Source organism: Opisthocomus hoazin, chromosome 8 (genome assembly GCF_030867145.1).
Source record: "Opisthocomus hoazin isolate bOpiHoa1 chromosome 8, bOpiHoa1.hap1, whole genome shotgun sequence".
NCBI classification, from domain to species: Eukaryota; Metazoa; Chordata; class Aves; order Opisthocomiformes; family Opisthocomidae; genus Opisthocomus; species Opisthocomus hoazin.
In genome coordinates this window covers 60,084,262-60,104,575 of record NC_134421.1, presented here as the reverse complement: position 1 = coordinate 60,104,575, position 20,314 = coordinate 60,084,262, and the positions used below count along the sequence as shown (strand labels likewise).

The 20,314-nt window shown below is 40.9% G+C and overlaps 1 protein-coding gene across 2 annotated transcripts in view; it reads right to left on the bottom strand.

Annotated features, from left to right (window-relative positions):
- Window positions 1-20,314, bottom strand: part of RELN (reelin) — a 300,342-nt gene that overhangs the window by 245,045 nt on the left and 34,983 nt on the right. For both annotated transcript variants that reach the window (XM_075429592.1, XM_075429593.1), the window contains exon 2: window positions 5,376-5,486. In XM_075429592.1, coding sequence (XP_075285707.1) covers window positions 5,376-5,486 — 111 coding nt within the window. The remainder of the gene's footprint in view (window positions 1-5,375; window positions 5,487-20,314) is intronic.

Below are 20,314 nucleotides of genomic sequence, written 5' to 3'. Positions count from 1 at the left end.
CCTGGCCATGACAGGGGGGTTGGAACCAGATGATCTTTAAGGTCCCTTCCAACCCTTACCATTCTGTGATTCTATGACACCCACCTACAGTCACTCTGCCCTAAGACTGCTTGTGACCTGGGAGCCAAAGGGGGATACAGGACAAGGAAACCACTTTTATCCTTTTCCCCAATTCCCAGCTTGTACAGAGCTGGATCAAAAAAGATCCTCCATCTATAAATTGAAAGGCGTTTTGGTCTGGTATGCAAACATGTATGTAACCCAAATACCAAGACAGAATTTTGTGAAGGCTGCCTTAGTCCTGTCAAAAACCAATAGAATATTTTAAGAGGAAAAGAGTATAAGATAAAATATCATGCCAAGAAAATTATTTCTGGTGATTGCTCTTCCCAGGATTTCTCCCAAATTCATTATTCACCATATTTTAAGGAACATTTGTAACTAGTCCAATTTTTTTAATATCCCAGACACTCAACCTTTTACTGACAGTAGGTGTGATAACCTTCATGGTATAGAAATTGCAAAAGATGAAAGATCACAAGATGATCTTTTACACTGTATTTTTGGTTTTCTAGCAGATTCAATTCTCCTATTCGGGCACTAAAATGTTTCCAGGTAACATCACTCTCAGCCTCCTATGAAGTAACCCACAGAGTTAAACAAAACCTAAAATTCACCAGCAGTTTATGCCCTTCCTGTAGAAAGGAGACCTCTGTTTTAAAAGATAGTAAATTATAAGGTGTATAAACCTACACAGAAAACAAACCAAAAATTTTTTTGTAAGTCAGTCGGGCCTGTGGCAACACTTCCCAGTGTAATGAGAGCTTTGAATCCACTGCCTCTACCATAATAGAGCCTATGGAATTTCAAAAGGAGTTTTTCAGTATACGTTGAAAGATTAATACATATACAAATATTATCATGAAATGACTTGTTTATTCCACATTTATTAAAAGGTAAATGTCAATGTAGTAATAGTCATTTTGCATAAAACTAGGTTTAGGGGGGCTTAACTATAAAGGCTTACACTTTGCGCTGTAGTTTGTAAGAAATTAATTACACCAAACCTAAATTTTAAATAATTTGTCATGTGTGCATAATGTGAAAACCTACAGGGGAGCTGGAAAGCTTTGGGAAGCACCCAGATGCATGGAGATGCAGCATGACTGGCAGGTCAAAGGCAAGCTTTGATGTGCGCAGCCCAACACATCTGTCTGCTCAACCAGCCTGTCAGCCGGGACGATCCCATGTAATGAGACAGATTCAGGTCCTCAGCACAGAGCGCTCCTTATCGCTGCTGAAGGATTATGCTGTAATCTTCTCCTTTAATTGGAGAAATGATACCGTGTTCCTTGCTTTCCAGTGCACATGGCTTTGGAAGAGCTGAGCTGTATTTTCGTACTTATCCCAAGTTAAAGACCAGGTACCCCTATCACCCACCAAACCCATTTAACCTCATTCTCATTTGCAAGCAATCATTCCCATCAAACCCACCACTGCATCTGTAGCTTTCTAACACGCTTTTTAGTACTACTGTCTTCCACTTTCCTCATATATTTGGAATAAGTCAAGCAGCGAGAGCCCCTCAGTGACTGTACGGACATCCTGGCTGTATGGGAGGTTAGCCTCGGTGGGCTGATAAACCCCAAGGAACGGCCAGCTGATGACCCAAGCGCCTGAAAAAAGATCAAACACCAGAAAGGACCTTCAGAGTGAAAAAGCAAAAGGGAAGAACACTGAGGGATGGAGAGATCCCACATAGTCCAAAATGTGTCTTCAGGGAGACAGGGTGTGAACGACACTAAGGGGTATTCAGTGTGCCTTAAGGGTGAGATGAAGAACGGGACTGCTCTTCAGCCTTCAGCAGGCAACGCTGAAGGATGTGGAAAGGAGTCTCAGATATGCACTGCAGTGGTCAGGAAAGGAGAGTGGAAATGATACTGGAGAGATGCAACTTAGGGTATCTGTTGTATCATGGGATTTAAAGAAGAAAGAAATGCTGTTCTTAAAAGCTCAATTTGAGAATTATTTTTTTGCTAAAGGATCCTCACAGCTTGCTTAGTGAGGTTTCAAGTACACATTTATGTTTTATCCGAGTTTTAATTTTAGCTTTACAGTTTTAGTTTTACCTTTGTCTGAACCCAGACAATGGTTCATCTTGGGACAAAAGATAAATATTTATGACCACCATTAAGTTTCATCTCCAAAAGCTCACTCATTTCTCCCTAGAAGAGTTGTTAGAAGGTTTCTCATGTAAAAATTTCAGCAAGTTTCATGTCACTATAAGCCCACAGAGGAAACCAGAAACTATTTCTTTGTCTACATGATATATACTGAAAAAGAAAGAAAACATAACCTTTAGAATTAACTCTGTTAGCACTAACATATTTATCTTTTTTCTTCAAAGCTTCTAGACACAGTTAACCAGCTGTGATAACTGACAATGATTGTGTCTCCATCAGGTGACTTCCTGAACCGGGTAATTGAAAGATTATTGTAACCACAATACAGTAACTTCTGGCAGAAAAGACAGATATGCACATGTTGGGAAGACTTTAGATTGTCGGGGCAGACTGGAAGATTATCATAAATCTAGTGTGACCTTCTGTGTAACACAGACAAGAGCATTTCAATGCTAATATTACAAGGGAGAAAAAAAATATTCTTCCCTGCTCTGTAAGCAACCACTATCAATCCAATTTCAGAATATTGATATCTTTGGATTGGAAAGGCCCAGCTTCAGCCCCCTCTGTCTAATCTGTGATAAACCACATAAATCATTGAATTGAGGTCTCTGAACATGACATAGTCCTCAACAATTGAAAAAAAAAAAAAAAAAATTTCCAGCAAGCTAAATCCACCTTGAGCATCACCACTACTTGCTGGAAAGGAGGAGCACCTTCTTTGCTAATTGGAAATGATGATACAACAGAGGGATTAAAGGTTTCTGGAGAAAGTATTTAATGTTTTCTTCAGAAAATGCAACAGTGCCATTCCCATGTAATATTTTGTTAAAAAATATATTAAATACTGTAGACACTAGTCTCTTTTTCAGCTGCAGATGGTAGATTTTAAAATAGTGAAATTTTAAAACTACTAAATTGCTTTAAAAAGTAGATAATTCTCATGCTAAATGCTTTTTGGAAGAGTACAACCTGCTCAACTCTAACCACAGAGCAAAGAAAGGAAAAGTTTATGTAGTTCTCAGCCCTTGGAGCCAGCAGTACATCATGGATTGATCATTCATACAAAACTAAGTTTAAAAGCCATTGCCATTTTTCCTTCACTGTTTACTTTTTACTGTGACTGCAAAGACATTGCACAAGATCATCACCTCTTTTGGAACATTCAGGTTGGGGTGTTTTTCAACATATATGCAAGCTTAGGTGCTAGCAAAGAAAAACAGCAAAATGAGATTTTTATTTAAAACGTTGCCTAACTAACAATAGTAACACAACTGACCCTACAATTTGGCTGCAGAGAGTTCAAAACAAAGGTCATAGGTGGCAGCAGTTTTTCTTTGACATGGATGGAGGCATGCTCAAGATCGAGCAGAAGACTTCCCCTGGGCATGAGGCTTGAGAATTTGTACTGATGAGCAAAACGAGGTAACTCCAACCATGTGTGACTGCTTTTGCATCTCTTTGGATTTTGTATTTTCGCAGCCTGTAGGCTTGGATCTTCTTTTGGTCCACAGAATGCAAATGTCACGGGTTCAGTTGTTGGCTATCTCACCAGTGATTCAACGGTCAAAGCAACACATGAAGAGATAGAAAATGACCATTGGCAAGTTAAAAAAGGCCATGACTTTTTTCCTGTCACACATACACATGTTACATTAACATCTGTCTCAGTGACACACCCACTATAACAGCCCTATTCTACAGATGAAGAAAAAAATTTAGGAAAAAATATAGACACAATTTGTAAATGCACAAAGCTATTTAGGTCCTTAAAATTTTACTTAATTTCGTTCTTAAATATTTAGATGTGATTAAATGTGACCTATATACCTTGTCCAATGAGTTTGTCATACAGGGCCACTATCTCCCCAATGACATAATACAAACACCTATTTTATGGCAAGATAATAGCTTGCCAGCAATTTAACCAACCCAAAAATTTCACACTGAGAAGTTCTTTCTGTCTCGCTTACTCCATCAGATCCTGTTTATCGTGTAAAGAGTACGGTAGGAAAGGAGAAACAGCAGTACTAATTCTTCCAGAAAAGTGGATCTTTCGGTGCATTTTGCATAAGACCCGAAATACCTGTGGCAGCTGTGCTCTTCCCTTTGAAAGACTGAGGTAAAGGTTTGAGGTCAGTCAGTGGTGCTATTCACTGAGGCAAAGCCCTTCTCAAACTATTCTTCAATACAGTTTTAAATAATGTGTTATTTACATTGCGTTAGTTCTTTTACTAGCCAGCATATGTCTGCTGTATGACACTCACATGCCCAGGCCACTCGTATTTCACATGCATTATAACAGAGATAATAACTATAAAAAATTATTATGAAGAAAGTATTGAACTTTAATCCTAACAGACAAACAAACTTTTAAACATGCTACTGCAAGTGTAGTTGGTGTCCCATAAGGCTGGTACCTATTTTTGTACCTTCACCCTGGATTTCTTGTTAGGGGTCACTGAGTTCCTCAAATTGGAGGAATACAATTCTTACAACTATTTATAAGGACAGAAAAAATACCACCAAATAACAAGCTGCAGAAGGTATAGCTGTAAATTACTTGCACAAATTTAGAAAATTTTAGAAAAGTGCTTTCAGAAGTTCTTGTCCTTTACACAGCTGACCTGGGTGCTACTGCTGAATGCTGCAGCAGAACTTGAAAAATATAACAATTCTGCAGAACCTGTCCCCTTTTACTACAATTCTGGTTTTCATACATGGAAAATAATTGGTTATATAGAACACCTTGACCAGTATTCTGGATTTAAAGAAGATGTTATTGTTAAGTGAAGGGAAAGAGTAGGTTGGCATAAGCTCAAAAGAATCAGATTTTTTGCCCAAGAACAGTTAGATGCTTTGGGCTAAATACTTTAGTTTATACCAAATGTCACACCATTTAGAAGCGGCTATTGTACCCAGTCTAGCTGCTGAGGCTTTTCTCTTTTAAAATTCATATAATTCAGTATACCAGTACCAGGACTGACCAAAGACAAAAAAACTGGAGGAAGAAATAAAAGCTGTCTACATGCTCCCACTGCCTTATCTCACTGACTCCCACTGACTTTCATGTATTGTTGATTACCCAGTCTAAATTTAGCTGTTTTAGTAATTGTATTGTTATTGATAGTGTTCTGTACAATCAAGTATTCACTACCCCAGGCTGAAGAATACAAATTACAGCGGACTTACCAAATCCAAAAGCACTGGAACCACCAACGCTCTGGGAAGCCTGAACACTAGTAGAGGTATACAGCCCAGTTACCAGCAAGCCATCAAAGAAGGTACTTGTCGAAATAGTCACTGAAATGAGAGAAATAAAATACATGTAATTATTTACAAGCAGTACTTCAGATCCTATACACGTTCTGTGAGCAGACTCTTGCCCTTGAATGAGATCCCATCATTCGGTACAGCAAATTCATCTGAATACCCCAATACTTATGACACTTCAGTGACTTTAGATTGGCTTTCCTGTGTAATTTGTCCAAACAACTTGTTCAGTGTTCAAGCTGGGTGTGCCAAGTTTCAGTATGGTCCTATACAACTTCCTCAGGGTTTACTTAAAGAAAATTGACTGGTTTAGAGGTAAACAACTGGCACATATTGGTGTTTGACTCAGCTTCTGTTCCTAAATGAATCATAAGTCACGTACCAGCAATTATCTGCAGCAGGAACCAGACAAATTGAGCATTACAACAGGATCTGAAATGAACACCAAATGGATGGTCACGGCCATCACTGCTTGGGAGAGAAGCACAAAACTATACTACATACTAAATGCTCAACTATCTAGTAAAATGTAGCATTGGAATGTAAGGCTTGTGAGTAATTTGCACCATATTAGAATATAGCAAAAGCAATGAAATAAGTAGGATTATAGTATTGTTCTTCCTGGACTTAGAGTGCTAAGTTATGCTTCTCATACATATCACAATATAATATGCTTATGGTATATGGGCATGTGAGTCACTACGGAATATGTGTATTTAAATAACTCGTGATTGTATTTTTATGAGATTCTTAGATATTAGCAGTAAAGTAATAATCCAACTAAATTCTACAAGTAACACTGGAATCTATACATGCTTTGCTAGAATTTACAAATCTTTCAATACTTATTTACTTCTTGCAAATGCTAATTCTCACATTTTTACTTTGTTCTCTTCCAGATAGTATCATTATATACTTGACAGCTTCAGTGGTTCTACCTTGGAAAGACCTAAATTATTAAGTGATAGGTTTAGGTTTTTCCTATTATAGAAATGCAATATGCTCTATGGCCAGAATGACTGCTCTAATCCTACAGCAGCATGCAACCTTCTTTGCTTCATAATAACCTCCATTCTTTTTTTTTTAATACTTTTTTTTAATCTTCTAACACTAGATTGCATACCTGTGAATTGAAAATCAGAACTAGGAAATTTTCTAAAAATTCACTACATAGCTTTACAATAAGGTAAATTTTCTTCTTTCTCTCCTCACGTCATCCATCTAATAGCATCCTTTTCTGCATTAGTTGTTGTAAATCTTTACCCACATTTATTTAAATGTGGATAAACGGCATTGTAACTCTATGGCCTATGAAATAGGACTTTTTTTTTTTTTTTTTAACAGTATTGCCAAGGGTAAAGAACTTGCCAGGAGACCCACAGAAACATATCTCTCTGCTGAAGAGGAGTCTCATGACTTGTAGCCTCATACCCTATGGATGTATCAAGACCGCGGTTACGACACTGGTTCTACTTTCATACTGGAATCCTTGCCCCCCCCTCTTAACACAGAGAGATCAGTGCTTGACAGATTTCTGATAAACTCTGATGTCTCCCTACATCATGTTCCACCTCCCCGTACTGCTCTCCCTTGCTGGAAACATCATGCGCCAGTGACTGGTCAGGGAACTGACGCAAGGTACTGCAAGATGACTGCTAGCACATTCACTGGTGTACACAGTCAGCAGTGAAACAGTTGGGTTTTCTTTAATCCCAACAGTCATTTGGTGTTTCAAACAGGGTAGATATTAGGTTAAACTTACTATTAAATATCTGAAGAACATGCAAACATTGACAATGACTTAATGTGTTCCAAGCAGAGGAGTAACTTTTATCACATCTAATTTATTCTTCAGCTCTTTGTATTTATCTTACTTTCTTTGATTATTCAACAGTATACTGAATAATTCCTGAATCCAACTCTTCTGCCCCCATGGCTCTAAATTTCAGTGTTTTGCATTAGACACAGGCATTCCCTGAATGAAGACACAGGTTCAGAGCCATATGTTCAGTTTTTAAGAAGAGGCCACTTCTGAGATATATGTTAAAAGAACAGCAAAAGAGACTAGACTTTTAGAAAATAAAAAGAAGTTTAATGGAGAGAAAAAGAACAATCAAACAAGCAAACAATGAATTCTTCCTGCATTTGATAATGAAGTGGCAAATAAAGCAGAACCTTTTCTTCCCTTTGTTCTTTTAAACCAACAAAGAGGCAAAACATATGTTGAAAAAATATGCCTATGCATTATTTTTGAAGACTTGGCAAAACAGTCAGAGAAAAGCATTGATAGAAGGGCACCAGGCCAGTACTTTGCTGCCATTTTGTTTCACTGTAGGGAAGCATCTTATTCTTCACTGAATAGGATATAATGTAAAATCCTACTGTGAGCAGGTGACCAGTTTCTCTCTGGGAAAGAAGTGATATTTTACAATGCCTGTATTTGATTTTGGACATATTTGTGTGATTGTCAACCCTCATTTTACATGAGCATGTAATAGGTCAATTTTTATAGTTGCAAAATTTCCAGCACAGTGTGGCTCCCTCATTAAGCCTCTGGGAAACTGCACAACTCCTCTAGCACATTTTTTAAAAACAGAGCACTAGGTTGTTATTATACACGTGTCATACATTTCAGAATAATTTCATAGTTCTGCAAGAGGAAAAAAATGAATCATGACATTCTAAGTGATGATTTTTTTCTCTACCCAGTGGTGAAATACATCAAATTCCCATAAAATGAAAGAAAACACACACCATGCCAAATGTTAATGACCAAGAACAGGAAAGCTGTGCTAATGCACAGCCCAGCAACAGGACTGTGATTTTATGTTGGGACTAGGGCTTGTTACTGAAGGCTCTCAGCTTCCCTTTCCAAGGGCAACAAGCAGATTCCTCCAAGATGCCCTCCACCAGGCTTTGTTTCTGCCTTTACATTGGCTCATGCCATATGTAGTTGATGTCAAATATCTGGCACTTCAGGAGCAAAGACCAACGCCAAGACCCACCTGGACCTTGGAAAACATCTGGAGGGGCACAGCCACTTGGAACACCCAAGGCTGGGCAGTCAAGCGGGGGCCTGGCACAGCCCCACCACCTGCCCCACAGCACCGAATGGGCAACACAGCAGGGAGTCTCATCTACAAGTCCAATCAGGCTCTGCTCCATCCTCCACAACATCTTTCCTTGGGAGGAGAATTTGGACAAGTGAAGAAGTGAGAAGCCCTTCCCGGTCATGGGGACTGCTCAGACAGGCAGGGGAGAACCCTGTCACCCCCTACAGAGCAGCACCTCACAACCAGCCCTCCTGTCTGCTGCACCAGAGTGAGCAAGGAACCTCAACTTGACTTGTCTCACTCCACACACCAGGGATGGCAGAGGAGCTTGTGGAGAACCCATGGGAGCAGGCAGCCCATGGTGCAGAAGTACATAGGAAGCCCTTGGCTGCCTTCACAGAATCACAGAATAGCAGGGGTCGGAAGGGACCTCTGTGGGTCATCTAGTCCAACCCCCCTGCCGAAGCAGGGTCACCTACAGCAGGCTGCACAGGACCGCGTCCAGGCAAGTCTTGAATATCTCCAGAGAAGGAGACTCCACCACCTCCCTGGGCAGCCTGTTCTAGGGCTCCGTCACCCTCAGAGGGAAGAAGTTCTTCCTCATGTTCAGATAGAACTTCCTATGCTTCAGTTTGTGCTCATTGCCCCTTGTCCTGTCACTGGGCACCACTGAAAAGAGCTTGGCCCCATCCTCCTGACACCCACTCTTCAGATATTTATAAGCATTTAGAAGGTCCCCTCTCAGCCTTTTCTTCAGGCTGAACAAGCCCATCTCCCTCAGCCTTTCCTCATAGGAGAGATGTTCCAGTCCCCTCACCATCCTTGTAGCCCTCCGCTGGACTCTTTCCAGTAGCTCCTCATCTTTCTTAAACTGGGGAGCCCAGAACTGGACACAGTACTCCAGATGGGGCCTCACTAGGACAGAGTAGAGGGGGAGGAGAACCTCCCTCAACCCGCTGGCCACACTACTCCTAATGCACCCCAGGATCCCATTGGCCTTCTTGGCAACCAGGGCACACTGCTGGCTCATGGTCAACCTGTCATCCACCAGGACACCCAGGTCCCTCTCCACAGAGCTGCTCTCCAACAGGTCCGCCCCAAGCCTGTACTGATGCATGGGGTTGTTCCTCCCCATGTGCAGGACCCTGCACTTGCCCTTGTCGAATTTCATCAGGTTCCTCTCTGCCCAACTCTCCAGCCTGTCCAAGTCACGCTGAATGGCAGCACAGCCTGCTGGTGTATCCACCACACCTCCCAGTTTGGTGTCATCAGCAAACTTGCTGAGGGTACATTCTAACTCTTCATCCAGGTCATTAATGAAGAAGTTAAACAAGAGTGGGCCCAGTACTGACCCCTGAGGGACACCACTTGTTACCAGCCTCCAACTAGAGTCAGCGCCTCTGATGACAACTCTCTGAGTTCTGCCATTCAGCCAGTTCTCAATCCACCTCACCAACCACTCATCCAGCCCACATTCCTGAGCTTCACTAGGAGGATGTTATGGGAGTCAGTGTCAAAATAGTTATGTTATAGGATGTTATGCGAGACAGTGCCTTGAAATAGTGCAGCAAGAGAGACTGAGAACATATTCCCAAGAAAAGGAGGAGGGCTATCCTGGGAACCACCTGCTGATCAGGCAACAGCACGCTGAAAATATTAGAGGCAAAGCTGATAACAGCTACTTTAAAAGTTGCCCAACATTTCCTTCTGTTTTCAGTTCCTGAGATCTTTGCCAATTTTTACCCTTTTGGGCTTTTTGGCTGCTCTTTTTTGTTCCCCCCCTATAGTAAGTGTCTGCATCAGACTGATTTAATTATTTAAGGGAGAAGGAATTTCAGTCAAAACACTTCATTCATTTCTGAGATGAGGTTAGAGGAAAATGTTGTGTTGCTCTGGCTAAAAAATTCCAGTGTCCTTTGCTTTCAACAGCTCTTCCACTCTGAAGTGTGAGAGCTGTCCTCCAAGTTTAGACAAGTTATTTTTATATACATATACACACACAAAAAAATTAAAAAAAAAAAAAAATCAGAGTTCACACGTGCTCAGAGACATTTTTATTTTTAGTGTCTAAATATTTCTAGAGATTCTGTCCTCGTTTAGCACTTTGGAGCACTCGCTGAAAAAAGTCCCATGAAATACGTGTCAGTCCAGCTATACTGCTTTGTTGAAGCAAAAGTGCTTTGTTGAGATATCAGTTCCGATGATGTTTTGATCTGAGAAGTTTCTTGGTGTTTTAAAGCAGAAAGTCACGTCTGCCGTTTGGAAAGAAAGGGATCTTAATCAAAGTCTAAGCCTTCTGATGCAAAAGCATCAATTCAGCACAATCTCACTTCTCATAAAGCTGCAAAATGTCACAAAAGATGAAATTACTCCAAAAGTTTGACCAACACCATCCCAAATAACTGAAATTGAGGAGACACAAAAGCAGATCTGAGGGCGGGGGGGAGGGGTGGGGTGTGAATGAACTGGGATAGGGAAGGTGGTCACACTGGAACCAATACAGGGCACAGGGGAAGAGGGACTTTTTGGAGACAAAGAACTGAGGAACAATGGGAAGAGGGGACTACAGCTGGGCAAAACAGCAGACAGAAGGTGATGGAAAGGAGGAGACGGGATGTGCAACTGTGGTCTGGGAACCTTGGAGGAGATATTCAGTACAAGGGACTCACACAGTGACCAAGGAGAGAGACCAGGCACAAAACCACCTGTCAAAGGCAATAGTAAAGTCTGCATCAGCCTCACATGCTGGTCAACAGCCAGATGACAACCCACCGTGATCTCTTACTCTGCCTTCTGAATCAAGTGAGCAGTGTTTCCACGACAGATATAAAACCTTCCTGTCAATGAATAACATGGATAGCAATACACGGGTAAGGTGGATAATTTCACTTTACTTCGTAAAAGCCTAGGAAATGGCTCCACGGAAAAAATTTTGTCAGGGCTGGCCTCTGGTGCCACTTTGTCCTATCCTTCTTTCTGTACAATGGTTGTGGTCACGTACATTTTTTTGAAACAACTGTATTTCTGAGAATCATCAGTTCATCTCTATTTTCCACAAAAACAAATGTGGAAAGTTGCTGACCGCAACTCCCTGCACGCCCAGCACATGCATGCTGCTGTGCTCGCCTAGAGACACTACAAAGACCAGCTAAGTGAACCGGCAGGCTGGCCTCAACCTGCCAACGCCACGCATTTCTGGGGAGCTTCGGGCGCTATTCCCTGGGAACGGAGGGGATGAGGCAGACTCTTCGGAGACGCCTCGCACTTCCCACGATAGGTTTCTGCGAGAGCCCTGGAGCTGGTGCCTCCCGCGGGACAGGGAGCAGCTGTGCCTCTGGCGATGCCAGGAGCTGACATGCATTGAGGAGAAAGCGAGTCAGGATGAAGGAGTCTGGGAAGGATGCTGCTGAAATCGTACCACAGGTGGAGGCAGCAGCACAATAGAAAAGACAAAGTGGGGTTTGAACTGTAGTTATTTTCAGGTATTTCTGAGAAAATCATGTGATTCTTATGAACATCATTTTCACTATGTTTCCAGTGTTATATGCTACACATAACACACATTATAGAAATCTATTAATCTGTGTAAGTAATTGTATATGATTTGCCTTACATTCTCTTGACAGACCGATTTACTCTCTGAAAAGATAGCTGCATTTTGACTGATACTCAAAATATTCAAATTCGTAGAGTTAATGCATCTAAACTGTAAAGGCACAAAAACTGCCAAGTGGGGATCATCTCGGGAGATACCTGCCACTGACAGGTCTTAAAATTGGCTGCTCTTTACATCTGCTAAATATTATCAAGAGGCTGATATATACAGAAATTACACAGAATTTGCAGCTGCTGTTGACAACACCAAGTTAAAAAACTTTTAGACGATGAAAAGCACTAGATGTAGAGATACAGCTACAACACATGAAACAGCAGGAGTGTAGATTTAACAGACTTCAAGAAAGAATTAATAAAGGCAAAATCTATAAAGCCCTGTACACTGTTTACGTGAGTCAAGACACATAGTGGCAGTGTAGAAGTGCACTTCTGTATACCATGAAGAAAACAGAAACGAAGTTTAGTGTGTGAAATGGGATCACTGCAGTCAGCGAACTTGCCAAAATGAGACTTCCCTGCATCAAAGCAAGGACAGGCACTTTTTTAGGTTCTTCTCAAGGTCAAAGTCAGTCCTTATAATATTGTAATAGTGCATCACTGCACACCTGAGTCATGGCTGGAAACTTTCCTCTTAGGACATAAATTACATACACTGAAGTAATTTGGGTTTTTGCTTGACTCCTCAGAAAATATATCAGTGTCTGTGTAATGCAACTCAGGCGTGCAATGGCACTGTTCAGAGAGGCCTCTGTTCCTGCACAGCGTCATGGCTTTCACAGCAAAAAGAACTGGAGGCTAATGTCAAATACAGCAAAGGCCATCAACGTCACACTACATTCAGAGCTAACGCCCTAAAACAGCCTGCAGTGGGAATGCAATCCAAAGGCAGTGCACTTGGGACCACCTGAGCTTGCATGCCTGCATGCAAACACTAACTGCCCTTACACAGCTCAAACGATCAGGAAGCAGAGCCGACTCCTGAACAAAGGGGAGGATTCACCTGGACACCAGCACAGAGACACTCCATCCTCCAAATCTCATTTTCTGCTGTCTCATCAGCAAATGCTGGGTTTCATTAAACCGTGCCCATGCCAATCCTGCAGGCACTCGGCAAGCAACATGCCAGGAAGATGACAACTAGTACACGAAAGCTAACTCACCTTCTCTAGCCACCACTCCTAAACATCTCCTCTCTGACTAGCATCTGGCAGTGGTCACAACTATTGTCGCTCTTGTTCAAAAACACCTGGTATACAGTGTGATACCACTCCATGCCAGAATTGTCACCCAGCACTGCACATTCTCCCGGCAGCTGAGAGAAGTGCCAACTCATTGCAGGAGGCAGAGCAGAGACAGCTCTGCCTTTAGCACATTCCCATAACACCACCAGGACTGGCAAGAGGTCCCCCCGCAGTAGGGTCCCACACAGCCCCTAGCACCAGCCTTGCTGGATCAGAAGTGGAGCTGGGATGGGGGAACAGCACTCCAGTGAGCGTGAAGAGCTCTGGCAGGGCACGTGTCATGGCTGTCTGCATCTCACCATCTCCTGACCAACACGACCTGACCAAAAGTCCACACTGGGCGGCTCCTCTTTCAAATTTTCCCTCTCAAGCTTTGCTCACAATGGCTTTAAATGTGGAAATGAAGTGGTGCCCCAGAGTGGATTTCTGGACTCAGTAACTGCGGTCCAATCAAGCTGGGAAGGGTTTGTACAAAAGATAAACCAACACATGAAAGATGTTCTTCATCCCTTCCCAAGCTGGTCCCATCTTTTAGGCAACTGTGCCTTTATGCTACCATCGTGCAATGCCAAACACAACGGCCTAAGTGTAAACCCATCCTGGCATGGAGTGCTGTCCTTCAGGGCACAGATAACACTAAGTCCAAATCTTGACAAAAACAACCCACGCTTGAAATGCCAACTACAGATGAAATTGCTAGTAAGAAAGGAATAAGCTCTGATGTTTTATTTAAAGGTGCACTGTTTAGAGACTGCAGAGACAAGCAATCTATAAATACTCAGGTAGGCTTTTAGAGGTATGCATTCAGAGTAGTGTGTTGTAAATATACAAATATATTTATTTGTAAATTAATGGTGGGGTATGTATTATTACAAGAGTCCAGAAACTGTGTATACTTAATTGCACTCAGAACATTATTAGTGAAAAAGAAGGAATTAAAAAAAAATAGTGATACGTATGTTGACATCAGACTAACCATTACTGCTCACAGAAATGCTTGGCTTTGAAAAGAACCCAAAATCCAGGAATTCATAATTATGCAGCAATTTCAAATACAAATGCCAGACAGATACCCAAGAACAGTGTGAATCACAGGCCTACACCTCATCCAGCAAAAACAAAAGCAGACAGCTCACGGGATTCTTACTATTGCTGGTTTGGATTTTCCCCAAGTAGGTGGGAGAAAACAATAATTAAATACGTTTCCGCATGGTTGAATATATAGATAAGGGCAATGGACACCACTCTTGCAACTGAAGATGTTCTCACTTAGGTAACGGTTTTGTAAAGCCCGCACCAAAGCACAAGACTCACAACAGCACACTGGTGAACTTTTCTTGAAGCTGGACTGATGGCATGCTGAACAGCACCATCTCTAACCTGTGATGCCTTCATCAATAACTCCAGTTACCAATAGTTCTAAGGAGAAGAGGAGTAAAAATGCACAAGTTTTGAACCTTGCACAAGACAGCTTAAAATCAGATCTGGTATTGCTTTGCCTTGTGGTACTAGTTTCAGTGGTCCTGCCCCATGCTCCATCAAATCTCTTTGTCTCCATAGCTTTTCATTTCCTTTCCTAAATTGGTAATGAACAACAGAGAACTGAAAATAGATTGCAGATGTGTGGCAAGATGTCAGTAACATGATATACAGAGACATCATTTGTCATTGATGCAAAGAGTAGCCTATCAGCCTCGTAAAAGAACTATTTGCAGAGACATTACTTATAACATCTTTTTGAAAGGTCATAACAAGACAGTGATAATGACATCAGCAGCAATATAACCAGAGTTTATTCTTACTCCTAAACTACAAAGGGTTGGTCACATTTTTTATAAACTCTGAGGTGCTTCCAAGCCTGCGGCTCACTAAAAGTGGAGAGTCCAATGCTTAGACCTGTGAACAGACTCAGACACCTAAAACAGGTGCATTATTCCACAATTAGACCCAACAGCCTGACTTCTCCTGCATCAAAACCCCTAACAAATATGTTTCTGACCATACCCAAAGACGCCAAAAACTTGGCCATATGGAACAGTGAGGTGCTTTGTTTCAGCTGGCATCACCAAACATGTTGGCACAGCCCAGAGACCTGACAGAGGAGGGCTAAGACCGGCCCCTGGCATAGCAGCCTGCTTCCTAACCGACAGATAGGTAATTAAGATTCTTCACCTAGGTAATAGAATTCAAATGTAAATTTCCCAAGAAAACATCCTAAAATATTTAAAGCCCCAATGTTTGTGTGGCCCAGTCACTAAGCTGCAGGCATTGCATTCTGTATGGGAAAAGTGAATACCAGCTGGCACAGAGAGGCTTGTTCTCTGTTCATGCAGCTGGGACAGACTTCTTGGAAGAAAGGGATGGAGGTTTCAGTCACTGGCCCAGTGAATATGTGCTACTGCTATATAAAGCTCCTGAGAACATCGTATCTATTTATGTCACCCCGTTTAGCCTGTAAATCTCACCCTAACGTTGACATCTAAAACAGGCCAGATGAATCACACTCAAGAAATGCCCGATTCTCCCCACTGACTATAAAGGGAGCCTAGACTGTAAAGCTCAGCTGTAGATGTCAACACTGAAGATGTCCAAACCGAGGTGAGTCTCACCAAAAGCCACACACACAGAGTAACTTAATTATCCAGATTCTATTTAGATGTCCAACTATTACCCACATCAGAGGGAGCTGAGCAGGAATTAAGCATTCCTGCACCCAGAGCTCACTCAAGGACATTAGAGACAATGACTATCTTTATCTTCTTACTTGTGCTATGCCAAATATATCATTAATGCTTAAGAACTTAGCAAGTACTCTTGTAGTACTGAGAAGCTCCAAAGGATATCAGCAAATGTCCGTTACTCCATTTGACAACTTAGAGCCCTGAACAGCATTAATGAAGTTTAGGGTAGTAAAAACAATCTGGAAATGAAACAAAATTAATTTCACAAAAATGCATGTCAGCTACGTCTCTGAAAATGGCGTCTAGCAGAAGTCACCAACAGTCAAAATTCAGCCACTGAATTATAGTGCATACTATAGCCAAAAGAATAATCATCTGAATACTATTTTCTATAACAAATAATGAGGACGGTCATTTATAGTTTTAGTTTATGAAACACAAACCCGATCATAATATTTGTTAAAATTAATCTCTGTTAATATGACAGTCAGTAGCATAATGTAACAGTGGGCAACATATATTTCAACAGTTATGTACATGACTGTTAGACTTACACAATTGTGAAATGTATTTTGCCACTCTTAGTGTATTATTTCTTTTATCCAAAGCCTTGGGAGAAGAGGGAAAGAGTACCAGGGTCATTTCTAGACCTTACCAGCTACAAAGGGTATGAAGCAAGCCTGGTCGCTGGTTTATATTGGAATGGTCTAGCATTCTTATTCAGCAACCACCAATCTCCTTATTAAGTTTCAAATTCAAATTTTGTCATGCTTCTATGAAATGCGCCAACATAAGGTTTTTCTTAAAAGCAGATTAAACGTCATTGTTATTACCTTTGTATTACTCCAAGCCCGAGAATATTGACCTCCGTTTTGAAGCCTAACCTTATTTTTCATGCCTTTCAAGTTTGTGTGAGGTTGCCTGTTTGATACCCACACATGAAAATTTCATATTGTTGGCTGTGCTCTCAGTAAGTTATTTAGAAGGTCTGAATATTACTGCAGTGTTCAGATTTTCAGAAGAGTTTGGTAATCCCTTTATTCTACTGTCCTCAAACAACTATTCAATACACAACTAACAATAGCATTAAAAAATAAAATGAAGGCTGGCTTGGAAGAGAGCAAGTGTAATTATCTACTGGGAATATAATATAACTCAGTAGTATCTAAACATTTGCATGAACTTTTGTCTTAGTTTTAGCTAAGGAAGCACGCCAGCTGAACCTAGGCTATTAAACATGTTTACCTCAGGCTAAAAGAATACAAATCCTCTTATAGACACATGAATTATTATTATGATAAGCAAATACTGTGAAGTGCATGAATTCAAGTGATACTGGAGAATAAGGAAATTTCTTCAAATCAAAATATACACATGCAGTGTTCTTTTGTAACTACTCATCCGTAATAGAAAATACAGCCCTAAATAAATAGAAGACAATAGGTTTAGCATTTCCTAAAGATCCTGAAAGAAATTCCCTACAGTTTGTATACTCCAATTAGATATTTTTTAATCTATTGGAAAAAAAACACACTAACAAGAACAAAACAAAACAGGTCAGCTTCTTCCTTGCTTTAGAACTTCTTTAATTGGCCCTAGAAACATACTGAAATCTTAAACACAGCCCATTGAAGGCCTCCTTGTTACTCTCAAAGCATGTAAATAATCTTTATCCAAGTCCTAATGCATTGAAAAATTATACTGGTGCATTATAAAATTTAAATCCTATTTTCCAGTACCAGTGCAAGTGTGACAGTGATTGCACGGTGATGCACACAACTTGTGTTGTCTAGTTTTGAAAGCTTTCAACACTGGATTTTTTCAACACCTTCTACAGAGCAGAAGTTCTGAATGATGGAGCATCCTTAGCTGGTGTGAAGTGCAAGATTCGGGATGCTAAAATTCACTTCAGCTGCTTAAAGACAGATGCCTTCTGAGGCACTCAGAGGAGAACACAGGAAGGCAGCAAGTCCAGCACAGGCCAAGCAGCAAACTCCTGCCCTTGTGGACTGGCATGCAGGGGGCAGGGATGCTATACATTATCACAAACAGCACTACACACATATTTAGGTAACTGAATTGTCCCAGTGAGCTGGCCAAAAGTCCCTCCAGCCTAGTTGTCCTGACCCCAGCCAGCTGCAGATGCTTTGAGAGGAGTACAAGAAACAGGGCGTGCAGAGAATGAGCCCCGCATCCCCCCCCCCCAACATACGCTCCCATCTCTAGGTACGCTGGATTGCAGCCTATAATAGTTGTCAATGAACCATTGAAGTGTCCATTTAAATAACTGAATTTGTAATTTTACAGCTTCAGGTGGCAAGGAGCTCCACGATTTAACTACAGAATGCACAAAGTTGTTTTCCCTTTTTTTTTTTAAGCTTTCTTTTCCGTCAATTCTTGCATTTTCAGCAACGGCAAAATGTTTTTGTTTTATCAACATCACTCAACGTTTATAGACATCTTTCACATTTCTCTCAACCACTTCTTTTCCCAAATTGAGGAAACTTTCTTTAGTTTCCCATTACACAGGAAAATGTTCCCTCTCTCTTATCTTGTTTTACTATGAGTTTTCCAAGAAGACACAAGACACCACAATCTGGTCATATCATTGTGTTGCACATCCAGTGGCAAAATGACGCTGTCCATTTTACTCTTCATTCCTTTCCTCATAATTCCTAAGGTTCAATTTTACTTTTTTTTTTTCATCTCATGCTTAGCACTGAGGTGATATATTTTGAGATTCACTCCCAATATCCTGTCCCATATATTCTGCATAATTATTCCCTGTTCCATCCCATCCCACCCCCCTTCATTTTAACAGTAACACAGTTATCCTTAAATTTCACTACATTGAACAGCATGGTATATGATGTAAGCCCCCATGATCACTTCAACCACTCTTAACTTCAGGCATCATGCCATGACAATGACACTTCTTCCTCATCAGCCTCAGTCCTCCCTCCTTGCAGTGGATTCTTTGTGTGGTATAATTCAGATGAAAGCTGGCATACTGTTACAGTTTAGATGGTGAACAAGAGTGAGCAATAAAGTTTCTGACTTTATTTATCTTTAACATATTTATGCTTATCTTCCTTAAATCAGAGCTTAGCAGGATTGCTTAATGGACTGCAGCAATAAAAGACCTTAAATAACATGGTGCTTTGCAGTCTGAATACATTGGGCATCCAACATAGCAGCTGTGTATTGGACACACAGATTTTTTTTTTTTTTTTACTGCCAGACTGGGGATTCAACCGCCTGGACACGAGCATGAAGAACATTGTCCTCCTCACTCAAACTGCTCATGTCAGTGTCCTTTCTATACAACAGATCTACTCAGCAGAGTCATTCATGCCTATGTTGCAGCCTGTCCAGCCCCCGAGTAAATACCAAGTCAGGCTGTGGGAGTGTTGGCTATAGCTCCCTGGGGAGCAAGAGGCTAAGAGTGCACAAAAGTCCTGATTAGAAGGGCAGAAGTGGAGAAAATGAGTACAGAAAAGTAAAAACTGAAGTGCACTGAGAGTTGCTGAGAACCATGAGCAGAAGGAGGAGGACCAAAATACATGATGCTGATTATTATGGGAACAGGGCATGAGAGTTTTAAAATGTGATTTAATTTTTTATGTATGATTCATGCAACCAAATAATTCTGCTTAAGCACAGTCCCTCATTTAGTTGGTGCAGAATGCTTTAAAAAAAGCTAGACAACCACCATCTATAAGCTGGAGCAAAACTACAAAAAAGCCTAGACTGATTGACGTTTTAAGTTAAATTAGACAGGACGGAGAAAATGAGGATTCATATGGGAAAAATATAGTAGGATTTATACTAGATACAAGGCAGTATTTGTACTGAATTCTGGCATATGCATGATGACTGGACTTTAACAAATGTTTATATATTTCTTTGGCCATACATGGTATATTAATATTGTAAGGTCTAATAAATGAAAAATACTAGTTTCTGAAGGTTCAAATCAGATCAACATGGAAAAGTGTCTGAAAAAAATAAGAACAACATTCACTAGTCCCCTGACATTTAAACACACACCTAATGAAAACTGAGTCAAAGTAATAAAAATAATGTGCTTCAGAAATAAAATTCCTAAAATAAGAAAAATATTAAAGCTCAGTAGAATCTGTTTGTCTTATCTTCCTGGATATGTGGCTAAACGGGTCAGAGGCAGAGATGGTCACAGTAATACAATACATGTGCTTATCTTTTACAGTGTAATTCGTTATGGTATGGTTTGTAAAGGCTGGGCATGT